At 31.5% G+C, this 13,200-nt stretch overlaps 1 protein-coding gene across 1 annotated transcript; it reads left to right on the top strand.

Moving 5' to 3' along the window:
* Positions 1 to 8,643: 8,643 nt before the first annotated feature.
* Positions 8,644 to 12,929, top strand: LOC122268435 (putative acid phosphatase 5; the record flags this gene model as incomplete). The annotated part of the gene is given in 2 exon segments (XM_043056896.2): positions 8,644 to 8,953; positions 12,633 to 12,929. Coding segments are annotated over 2 exon segments (444 nt in total), but the record flags the coding sequence as incomplete, so codon positions are not given.
* Positions 12,930 to 13,200: the final 271 nt, after the last annotated feature.

The following is a 13,200-nucleotide window of genomic DNA, read 5'->3' as shown; positions in this document are numbered from 1 at the left end:
TCTAGGGTACACTGTTGTCTGAAGTGCCGGGATGGAATAAAGAAAGAAGAAATTATGTTGCTCTGAGGAGATGTTATACTTGATATTATTCTGTTGCTTATAAAATAATCCCCAGTGCAAGCATCTTCTTAAGGAAACAATTTCTCTGCATTTTATTCAACAAAAGTGGTTTGAACATAATCAATAAAATCAACGGAGAAATATAAAAACAATATCTTCTTATTGACTAATCAAATTATGAGTGAGATGTATTTGCTTATGTAAATATTGTTAATTATGAAGTAAAAATTAAAACAAGAAAATAAACACTTGTCAAAACAAGGAAAATCATAAAAATATAGTGATAACTCTTTTTTATATTTTTATTTCCATATCATAAAGTAATAAATATAAACCTATGCGCATTTTCAAAACCGTACCTAAAAAATTTCATACATTTATAGACAGATTTAAACTTGTCTTATAAGAATGAAATCGTTTAATACTTTTTAAAGATTGATTAATTGCTAGATAATTTAAATATAATTTATGAGAATGACATACTTAATTAAAATTTTCTTGAATAATTAATGTATTTTTTGTATTTTAACAGGCCTCAGGAGTCTAATGCTGGAGATGACGCATTTGTCCCTAAAGTTAGACAACGAGGCATTACTTAATTTTATGTTTAGCTCAAAAACACATTATTGTTTTTCAGAAGAGATATTACTGTAGCACAAATTTTATATTAAAAAACTTGTGCCACAGTAATATGCTTTTGGGAAACAATCACGTCAGAAGGTAATGTTACTGTGGACCGATTTTGCTCTGGGATTCACTGTGATTTAAGTTAGAACAAGGAAGTTACCCCCGTCCAGGAAGATAGTCATATCGGCAACTTCTAGATGGATTTTGCTATTGTTTGGACAAGAGGTAAATTAAAAATATAATATTTTAATTATTTTTTAAAAAGAACTTTTACATATACATAGATATACTTACTTTTTTTCAAAACTTGCTATTATTCGATGCTCTACATAATTGAAACTTTCAGAAATTGATCAAGTATTTGAATTTGTGATCATTAAACTTATTGCTTCATAATTACAAAATTGATTGAATGAATTTTAATTTAGATGAAATTTTAATATCTGATAAGCTGCAGATTTGCATTTTTGTTATTTAAAATAAGTTTGAAAAATGAACGCAAAACTTTACTCTTTTCTCTCGTCCTGGACCTTTTGAAAAATCTTTGGTGCTTAGAGAGTCACATTTTTAGACATTTCTGTCTCGAACGAAAAGGTTTTGAACTTTTATAGCTTTCGAGGTTGATTCCACCTGACGACGTCAGCTTAGGCAATCATTTTCATATTTTTCATTGCTGTCGTCTTTAAAGCATTTACGGTATACCTCATACGAATACATAATACAGAATCAAGTGTTATTCGAGGTAAATGTTTAATCCAGACAAATATTATTTTTCAAAAATTCATTTGTGCATATGAAGAATTTCTGTGACATATTTTATTTCAAATAATATGTCACGGTGGTTTCAGTCTCTGTCTAGGATGCTTATGTTCGCTCCAATCACTATCCTCTACAAAACTAATTCCCCATGATGTTTGAAAATGGAGTTCCCATGTCTTCTGGGTTAGGTTCAAAGTTACAAGGCTATGGACATTAAATTTGACAGTCTTAGACTCAAACTAGGTCGGTTGCTCAACGTCAGTTATAAGAGCTGAAAAATTCAAATTGATTACATTTTAATTCAAAAGTTGCCGTTTTTTAAAAGATTTCTTGATTTCAAGATGACATAAAATATAAATCATTGAATCGTTTTGTTATTTCATAAATAAGCTTCAAACCATACATTAACGAATGGTTACGCAATGTTATTTAGGAAAGATGTTGCTTTGAGGCATATTTAATTTTTAAAAAATATGGCACATTTGTAACATCTCTCTTGAATAACAATCCCGGCGATATATTTGCGGTACTCAAAATAAAGATGATTGCTTGTTTAAATTAATAAATGAAGAAAATATCTGCTCCTGTTGAAAAGAAATATGGATAAAATGAGGTAAGTGATTTCTTAGTTCTAAGAAAACTTACCTAGATAGACAAAGTAAATGTATTTCAAGGGTTTTGCCTTTAAAATCAGAGCTTATTGTTTTGCAAATGATTTATTCATTTTCATATCTTGATCGTCTTTCCCACCTTGATCGTCTTTTATATTTTGAAACACTGAATTTTAATTCCATGTCCCCCCTTCCTTATGGGGTTATCAGAATTGTATTGCTTTCATTTTAAAGCTGCTTAATGCATTACACTATTGATAGACATTATTACAAGCATTAGAGTTTTTATATTTTGATTTAGTGTTTCACTGCTATCATGGTAAAAGCTGAATTGTATTGCTTTCATTTCCTCTGATTTTAATTCTCTTATTTTTCTCTTTAAATGCGTAATTTTAATCCAGATAGCAGAGTCAAAGACACAATAATTTAATGGAAAAATTTCAAGAAACTTTGTATGTTTATTCACAGAAAAACGTTTTTTTCCAATATCCAACTGATAGACACTCGTCATTTTTAGGTATCAGTAGAGCAAAATTGTCGGCCATGCTTTCAGGGGCACAATATTAGATGAGCCAACGTTGTTTCCACAGAAAGGACAGATAGTTTACAGAATGAAAGAAAATCCATGCCATCTCCGGGATTCGAGTCAAGGCCTTACACAAAGAAACGTAAAAAGGTAAATCTTTGAATCGTTTAGTTATTTCATAAATAAGCTTCAAACCATAAATTAACTAACGGTTACGCAATGTTATTTAGGAAAGATGTTGCTTTGAGGCATATTTAATTTTTTAAAAATATGCCCAATTTGTAACATCTCTCTCGAATAACAATCCCGGCGATATATTTGCGATTCTCAAAAATAAAGATGATTCCTTGTTTAAATTAATAACTGAAGAAAATATCGACTCCTGTTGAAAAGAAATGTGGATAAACGAGGCAAGGGTATTGCCTTTAAAATCAGAACTTATTGGTTTGCAAATGATTTATTCATATCTTGATCGTCTTTCATATCTTGATCGTCTTTTATATTCTGAAACACGGAAATTTAATGCAGTGTCCCCCCCCCCTTACGAGGAAATGAGAATTGCATTGCTTTCAATTTAAAGCTGCTTACTGCATTAAACTAATGATAGACATTATTACAAGCATTAGAATTTTTAACTTTTAATTTAGTGTTTCACTGCTATCTTGGTAAAAGCTGAATCGTATTGCTTTTATTTCCTCTGATGTTATTTCCATTATCTTTCCCCTTAAATGCATGATAAGTATTCCATATAGCAGAGTGAAAGATGCAATAATTTAATAGAAATATTTCTAGAAAGTTCTAAATGTTAATTCACAGAAAATCATTTTTCCATTTCTGATTGACACTCGTCATTTTTAGGTATCAGTAGAGCAGATTTATTGGCCATGCTTTCAGGGAGACTATATTAGATGAGCCAACTTTATTTCCACAGAAAGGACAGATAATTCACAGAATGAAGGAACTTCCATGCCTTCTCCTTGATTCGAACCCAGGACTTACACAAATAAAAAGTAAAAGGTAGGACTTCTTGTGATTAGTGATATTTTTTCCTTAGGTAGTAATTTCCATTCAATTACTCCAAAAATATTTCTGTGAATAGATATTAAGTAAATTTTCGGAATTGCCTCTGGATTGCAGCAAAAAAAAATGTATTTTCAAAAATATTTTCTTTTATAAAAAATAGATTGTGCAATGTCTTTTCGCTGTTGCAAGAATCTCGTGAAAAGGTATTGTCATTCGGGAACAATGTAGCTGTGTGACTTATTTTATTTCAAACTATAAGTCACAGTGGCAACCTCTGTCTAGGCTTAAATTGTTCAAACATGAAGTTTCTCTTAGGTTAACAGTTTCAATAAAATCACACTTTTATACATATGCTTGAGTACTCCCGTTCCGTTGGTTGATGTACAGCCTATGTCTTTTTTCAAAAGAGCCATATTTTTTAGAGGAGATGCTCTAAGACAAATGTTATTTTGAAACACTTTCTATATTAAAAGTATACTGCCCTGCGACTTATTTTATTTAAAATAATATGTTACAGATTTTAACTCTAAGTGTTATTTTGTTTTTAGTAAATACACACTTAGCAGAGTTGCAATACTCTAGGGAAGCAGTTGTCAACAATTTATGGAAGAAATTGGATGAATACCAGTAAAAGAAAAGCAAAGAGGAAATCGGTAAGCGCAAGAAAAAAGCCATGAATCTGTTTATGATTAGAGAATCTGTCCTTAGAAAGTTGTCCTCAAAATCCTGGGTTTAGGGAGTTAGGAGTTTTTTTCTTGAACAAGTATTGATTTTTGGCGACTGTATTTTGACTTTTAACCAATCGACAATCCATAACTTATTTGAAATTGTTGTTATTCTTATAAATGTTACTATGTTATTCATATATAGTAATTTTGTTGTAGTTATTATATTATTCTTTTATTGTAATTAGATTTTAGTTATCCTGTTATTCTTATATTGCAATTAGATTGTAGTTATAGTTATATTGTAATCAAAATAATTTGAAAATTGCCAGAATCCAATGGTTTCCCTATTAAGTATGTTTGGAAAAGAAACTATCTAAAATTAGAAATCATAATTTTAAAAAAATCGATAAGTCTATGGTCTACTGCAAGCTGTAGTAAAATAATTGAGAGAGAAGAATATTTTCCTGAAAAAGTAATGTTTTTCTGGAGAGATGCAACACCAAGTGTTATTTTGCTTTTAAAAAATATACACTTGGCAGTGTTGCATTACACTAGGGAAACAGATGTCTACAATTTATGGAAGAAATTGGATGAATACCAATACAAGTAAATCAAAAAGGAAATATTTAAATACAAGAAAAAAGGCATGGATATGTTTTTGATTAGAGCATCTGTCCCTAGAAAGTTGTCCTCAAAACCCTGGGGATCCATAAAAGGGTCAAAAAAGTTTAGGGAGTTGGGAATTTTTTTCTTGAACAATAATTGATTTTTGGCAACCGTAATTTGATTTTTAACCTATCGACAATCCATAATTTATTTGAAATTGTAGTTATTCTTATAAATGATATTATGTTATAGTTATATTGTAATTATATTGTAGTTATTATGTTATTTTTACACTGTGATAAGAATATTTTGAAAAGCTAAAAGAATTGCCAGAATTTGCCAATTGAATTGGTTCTAAGTTTCCTAATTAAGTATAAATGGAAAATAATAAAAAAAACTGCCAAAAATAATAAATAATGATTAAAAAATATCGCTGAGCCTATGGTCAACTGCAGATTGCAGTAAAATAAACAAGAGGGAAGAATATTTCCCTAAAAATGTAATGTTTTTCTGGAGAGATGCAACTCTAAGTGTTATTTTGTTTTTAATAAATACACACTTAGCAGAGTTGCATTACTCTAGGGAAACAGTTGTCAACAATTTATGGAAGAAATCGGATGAATACGAATAAAAGAAAAGCAAAAAGGAAATCGGCAATTACAGGAGAAAAGCCATGAATCTGTTCATGATTAGAGTATCTGCCCTTAGAAAGTTGTCCTCAAAATCCTGGGATTTTATGAAAGGCTCACAAAAGTTTAGGGAGATAGGAATTTTTTTCTTGAACAAGTATCGATTTTTGGCAACTGTAATTTGATTTTTAACCAATCTACAATCCATAATTTATTTGAAATTGTAGTTATTCTTATAAATGATATTATGTTATTCATATATAGTAATTATGTTGCAGTTATTTTATTATTCTTTTATTGTAATTAGATTTTAGTTATCATGTTATTCTTACATTGTAATTAGATTGTAATTATTGTTATATTGTAATTAAATTAATTTGAAAATTACCAGAATCCAATGGTTTCCTATTAAGTATATTTGGAAAAAAACCCGTCTGAAATTAGAAATCATAACTTTAAAAAAATTGTTGAGTCTATGGTCTACTGCAGGCTGTAGTAAAATAATTGAGAGAGAAGAATATTTTCCTGAAAAAGTAATGTTTTTCTGGAGAGATGCAACACCAAGTGTTATTTTTCTATTAAAAAATATACACTTGGCAGTGTTGCTTTACACTAGGGAAACAGATGTCTACAATTTATGGAAGAAATTGGATGAATACCAATACAAGTAAATCAAAATGGAAATATTTAAATACAAGAAAAAAGGCATGAATATGTTTTTGATTAGAGCATCTGTCCCTAGAAAGTTGTCCTCGAAACCCTGGGGATCCAAAAAAGGGTCAAAAATGTTTAGGGAGTTAGGAATATTTTGCGGAACAAGTATTGATTTTTGGCAACTGTAATTTGATTTTTAACCAAGCGACAATCCATAATTTATTTGAAATTGTGGTTATTCTGATAAATGTTATCATGCTATTGTTATATTGTGAATATATTGTAATTATTATGTTATTCTTATGTTGTAATCTTATTGTAGTTATTATGCTACTGTTATTTTGTACTAAGTATATTTTGAATAATTAAATGAATTGCCAGAATTTAACGCATGAAATAGTTCTAAGTTTTCTTACTAAGTATATTTAAGAAAATTAAAAAAAAAGCTTCCAAAAATGAAAAATCATAATTAAAAAAAATCTTCGATCCAATGGTCTTCTTCAGGTTGTACTAAATTAAACGGGAGAGACGAATATTTCCGTAAAAAGGAAATTTTTTTTCAGGAGAGGTGCTTTCTAAGTGTTATTTTTTCTAAAAAAAAAAATATATATATATATACACTTGGCAGATTAGTCCGCAATTTTTAGCCCATCAAATCCGGAATCGAGCCCATCAAAAGCAATAACTTAAATTCGTATGTCTTATAAAACCTTATTAAAAAAATCAGAATTTGAAAAAAGAATTAGAAAAATAGATTAATAGTGTTATTTTATTTTTGGAAAATNGCCTTGTTCGTGATGTTCTTCGGTCTTTTTCCTGTTAATTTCTTTGGTCGTTTACTGCAGCCAGTGAAGCAGGCAGGGTGGTGGCCCTTACAGTTTACACATGTTGAAGACTCAAAAGGAGTGATTGCAGCATCGTCACTAGTTCGGTGTTTTGAAGGAGCTCTTGCATCTCTTTAAAGATGCGGAGAAGTCTAGTAGCCTTGTTCTTGATGTTCTTCGGTCTTTTTCCTGTTAATTTCTTTGGTCGCTCACTGCAGCCAGTGAAGCAGGTGGGATGGTGGCCCTTACAGTTTACACATGTTGAAGACTCACTTGGTAGTTTTCAGCCCCTGAATATACTATGTATATATGTTATAAGTAATAATTAAGCAAAAAAAAATGGTATTGACGGATAATTACTTTTTCATAAAAAATACTAATGAAATAGTTTTGCTATAAATTTTTTATCAAAATAATTAGAAAAAAGTGATAGCTTGTTAATTTACTTTTTTTTTTAAATGCCCACCACTTTTTGGCAGCATATTGTCTCGTGAGACTTAACGGGTGGTATTGTTGATCTCTTTGTTAATGGGCACCATATTGATAAAATATTTCAACCCAATAACTCAAGAAGGACAGAGAGAAAGAGAAATTACAACCATGCCCGAAGCGAAATTGGATTTGGGACAGTCCTGGTATGAGGTTAACTCCTTAACCTGTCTGCTTATTGTTTAACTTAATTCTATTTAAAATAAGTCAATATTTTTCTTTTATCAGTAACTATACTTTAACTTTAAAAAAACATCCATGGTTTGTATCACTTTCTATGATTGACTTTTAAACTATTGATCTAATACAGTGTTTCCCAAAGTGTGGTACGCGTACCCCCAGGGGTACGGGAACAGTTTCGCGGGGGTACGCGTTCTTATGCGAAATATCTTGGAACAATCGAAAATTTTAAAACAAATTTATTTAAAAACAAAGCTAGCCATGAAAATTTACGATTACGTATTTTTCTACTGGCTATTTTTTGCAGAGTTAACAGTTAGTAATGCCAACAGCCAGTTCTGATTTTTAACTTTAGTGCAATTTTTATATAGTAAAAGTTTGTAATAAATTCTACTTATTTTTTATTATTTTTTGTAAAATATAATTTTTACCTTTCTTGAAAAATAAACATGTGCGAAAAATGAGTCCAGTTTCAACAGAAAAAGTTGTGAAATATTTTTTGCCTTTTCCAACTTCATATTTATGTGAAGTCTCTTTTTCAGCATTCGCGGACATTAATTCGAAAAAAAGAAATAGATTATTGGTCGTGGAATCGCATCTCAGACTAAAATTGACCACAAGAGAACCGAATTATGATGAACTGTTATCACAGCAAGAGCAATATCATTCTTCTCAGTGATGCAAATAAACTTATTAACAAAATTTTATACCAAAAAATAAAAATAAACATATTTTTAAAAAAATACATTCATTTCTTTATTGGTGGTACACAGCGTTACGAAAAATTTAGAAGGGGTACACAAAAGTCATAAGTTTGGGAAACACTGATCTAATACATAAGATTTTTTTTTGATTGCTTTGATAAATGAAATACGAAAAAATATGTTTTTATCAATTTTTCAGCTATTTTAAAATGAGACTTTTATGTAAATTCGGTCATGAAAAGGTAGTGCTAATCAAAATATATGTTTTTCTTCTTTCTTACAGCACGACACAAATTTAGCCGCCCTCTTGATGTCTTTAAAACTTTTTGACCTGAAACAGCCCCCTTACTGTGCAACTGTTTTCATTGAGCTTTACAGTGGCATGAATGATACATATTTTGTTCGATTGCTTTACTTGAACTCCACAGATGTTGAAAAGATTTCCCAAACACCTCATATTCTGCAACTTGAGGGATGCAGTGAATTTTGCCCTTTGAAGTACTTCACGGAATATACGAAGCATCTTATACCTGATGATTGGGAAAAAGAATGTCAGTTGCCAGAATCCAATTCTCAAAAGTTTGAAAAAGAAGGTAAGTTACAGCTTTCAGTTGGGTTTAGTTGTTATTAAAATTAAGAGAGAAATGTTTCAGAAGGAAATACCTAGAAATTTTTTAATGGTTTAAATACTTCGTTGTTTTAATCGAAACATTATTTTTGACAAATCGTTAACGTGTTTTGGATATGCGCTTTAAAAAAATTGATATAGCTTGATTTGCGCGATTAAAAAATATAGCTGGAAATGCTATTAACAATTTTTAACTATATCTATCATTGCATTTATATTTAACTTTATTTTAACTTCCTATATCTATTATAAACACCTATTTCAAGTCATTTTTATTTCCTCAACTCAACTTGAAATACGTGGTTTAAAAAAATGGACATGATTCAAATTGTATGAATAAGAAAACAAAAATAATTTTAAATACGTGTTTGAAAAAATAGATTAAACTTAAAATGCTAGTGTTTTTTTTTTTTTTTTTTTTTAAAGCAATGCGCGTTTAAGAAAAGAATAACTTGAGATACGTGTTTGAAAAAATACAAAAATACATATTAAAAACAATTAAAGTAATAGATATTTTTCTTTTGCAATAATAAAAATAACAAAACGAATGAAACCAAACCTGGTCAAGCTATCATTCGATATAGGAGCAATAAATGCAAAAACCAAAATGAGCACAACTTACTACCCTAAATAAGGAAACAGTTTATAGTATGTCTAAAGTAAGTACTCCCCTAGCCATTCATCTGAATCCGTGGCGGTGACTATGGTAACGAGATATAACTATTTCAAGTAGGGATATGGAGTCACTGTTTAGGATAGGTTTTGTCTCGGGAATCTTTTTCTTCGGTCTATTGTGTTAGCCCTAGTGTGAAGAGTAGCTACCCTCCCTGAAATGCATTATTCCTCTTTCTATAGCAGCAGATGGCCTCAGACTTTGTGTCGGGGGAAGTTCTTACCGTAGACAAACTATACTCGACCAGCATAGCAGCTGACCGACCGTCAGTCAAAGAAATACATGTCTAGTAGGGTGTATGATCTGATCAACTCTAAAAGCTACACAACTCTAGCATCGGCGTTTCATAATGTTTTACAGCGTCCTTATCAATCTTTGTGGCAACCGCACTCACTATTATACCAAAGCACTCTTGAGCTTATCGATGGTCATTGGAGCAGGTCTTCGAGCTGCAAGCAAGCGTCCAGGGGCATGGTGCCCTTTTAGGGGTTCACTGACAAATAGATGCAGACTACGGGGCGCCTGACATACAAGCCGTCTGCATGCATGCCAGCTCTCTGCAATGCTCTGAGAGACTGTTATTAGTGAAATGAATGTTTCTGTGCATTAATCACTTTGCGAGACAGTTGTGTTGCTGACCTATCTTTCTCGTAAGTCTCAAATAACGGTCATCAGTTGGTGTTGTGACCCTTTTGCTGCCTTGACCAGGTCGGCGGACCACTGTCTCTGTGAATTTTTATTACAGAGTGGACACCACATTTCTCGAAGCAACGAGATCCCTACAACAGGTAGCCTATGATTGGCTCGCCTCAAGTCTTCCAACTGTTCGCCATCTTGTGGTATTGTCTAGACCAGGGCTACCCGACTGGCTGCCCGCGGGCCGCATGAGGCCCGCCAACTTCTTACTTAGGCTGATCGGCCTCTGTTTTCCCATGAAAATGTGAGCAAATTGTTTTTATAATCCTTCTGTTCTATTGTTTTATAATTAATAATTCAACGATTAATTGTTATTTTATAAGAGGTAAGAGTTTATTGTTCAACTTTTTCAAACTGCTGACGCCAGGTGATCAGTGACCGGAATTCTGGCCCGAGGGCACTTTGCAGTTGAACAGCCCTGGTCTAGACCATGATGACTAGCAATACTAAGGATAGGTAAACAGAGAAATTAAAAAGAAAGGATTGGACCTAGCTACGATATTTCAAAACGTCCTTACGCTACAAGTTTCAGCAAGCAAATGAGGCATCTCTACACAAATGCGATCTAAGCGCCATTGTCTCACTTCGTCACAGGCCACTACGTGGCAGAGGTGTCCGCGAAGAGCTTAGCTAACATCTGAAAACACAATTGCTTATGGGCGTTTCCCATTTTGCTCTTTTTCTTAAAATAAAGTAAAAATCGTTCCCTGTTTTCATTTGTGTAAATAGCTGGCATGCATATTTAAGAAAACAAACGTGAATGTGTGTTTAAGAAAAAATTTACTGTTTAAACGTGTACGTGTTTTAAATTACGTCTTTAATTACGTGTTTTAAAAAATAGATAACTCGACATGTTTGTTTAAGAGAATAAACGAAATTTGAAATCCATGTTTATGAAAAAGTAACTTGAAAGACGTGTTTGGAAAAAAAGATAGTTCGACAAAACTGCTAGAACAATTATCAAAATTCTAATTTTCTCTGCTTTGTAAATAATATTTTTTCTATTGATAGCAAAATTTGCGTTTCAATGTATGATTCGTGGTATTGTAAATTTGATTTAAAGTTATTTTGCTCACCATTACTTGAAAAATTCATAAGTTATAATAAAACGCGCCATTTTGATTCAGTATTCCCGAAGACAGGCTTTTTAAAGTGTATGCAAAATGAATTTAAAAAATTGAGCAAGTTTTATTTACACCACTTCAAAATTTCCTTTGCTGAAAGCGGTGCAGTTTTTACTGCTGGTTTTATTGGAGAAACGGAATATGATTCAGCTATCTGTTTAAATTATGAAAGTATTATGATAATCAGATTCATTTTGATTAAAAAGTCCAATAATCAAATTCCAGACTTTGATTTCTATATGTGACTCGATAGTTGTTACATTTGCAGTTCTGCCGACTTTCACTAGAGTTACTGTTGTGTTGTTGTCGCTTCTAATGCCACTTGCCAACCAGTAAGTATGCTTGGTGAAACCATGCGAATTTAGCAAAGGTGCGTTTCTTGTTCTTCAGTGGCGCTATCGATGGTCAAGAATACAACTTCAGTCAAGCACTATAACACCCCACCCTATAAACTGGCTGTGACTATAGTCACAGCCAGTTTATAGGGTGGACTCATTCATACATCCACAGAATGTAATTTTGATCTGAACCAGAGAAAGATCAATTTCCAATTCAGTACCCCTAGAGGTATTGATTTTTTTTATGGGATTATTGAGGACTTTGTGACCCGACAGATTAAACATGCACCAGTAATCATTTACTACACGGGGAGTCTTCGGCTGGAGGGGATTGAACGCCCTACCAATAAGGGTATCCCGTCCCCTAGTGATTTTTCTAAATATTTAAGTGGTTGTAAAATTGATGATTCACAATTGGCTTAATGAAATTTAGCAATTTGCACAATCTTATAGAAGACTGAATTTGCATATTGAGCTTTAAATATTTATAAAGTTTTAAAAAAATGCTTTGCTTTCTTATTGATTATTATCGTTCTATTATCGTTATTTATTACTGTTCTATTTTCGTATTACCCTTTATCGTTATATACTATTATCGTTCTGATTTACAAGAAATTCCGGGTTGATAACACTGCATTTGTTGATAAGTGTCGTCCAAATGAACTAAACTGATGCTTTTTTTTATTTATTTTAACTATTATTTAAGTTATTATCAAAACAAGATAAGAGAATCGACAGAAAATTTCTGTGAAAAATAGAGAAGTAAGAACTGACTCCCTCAACATTAATAATTGTTTTCATTTTTAATTCCAGAAATAAGATTGGGAGTAGTTTTCCTTGCTATTGTTTTCATAATTGTTACGGTAAGCTTTGCAGCGGCTGTTTCGAAAATGTATTCCAACAACAGAAAGAAAAATGCCTTTCTCATATCCATACCAAACTCTTAAAAAACTGATGTTGAAAATCGTTAAGCACATTTTTCACCTGGGCTGAAAATTGTTAAATTCATTGTTTCATTGATGTTCATTTTTATAATAATGTGTTATAAATTGCAAAATGATGAAATACTTGAAAATGTGATATTTTAATAAAACTGAAAACTTGTTACTACTTTATTAGCATACGTTATTAGCATACATATAAAAATAAAGGCGGACATTTTGTGAATTGTTTGCAATTTTTTGCAACGAGGGTTTCATTTGAAACTTGTTTCAGATTGAAAAGTTTTTAACAAAAGTTAAAATTTTTCAAATATACCTATTGTTGTGAAGAGATAAATACCCCAAAAAATTTAAGAATCATTTGTTTAGTCCAAACCATGCTACGTCAAGAGCCAAGCTTCGTCATTCCTACTAAAAGCTTATCAGTGGGGTTGAACCAG

This window comes from Parasteatoda tepidariorum, unplaced genomic scaffold (genome assembly GCF_043381705.1).
Source record: "Parasteatoda tepidariorum isolate YZ-2023 unplaced genomic scaffold, CAS_Ptep_4.0 HiC_scaffold_1339, whole genome shotgun sequence".
Lineage (NCBI taxonomy): Eukaryota > Metazoa > Arthropoda > Arachnida > Araneae > Theridiidae > Parasteatoda > Parasteatoda tepidariorum.
The sequence above is the reverse complement of the archived record's forward strand: the minus strand, read 5'-3'. Positions and strand labels throughout refer to the sequence as shown.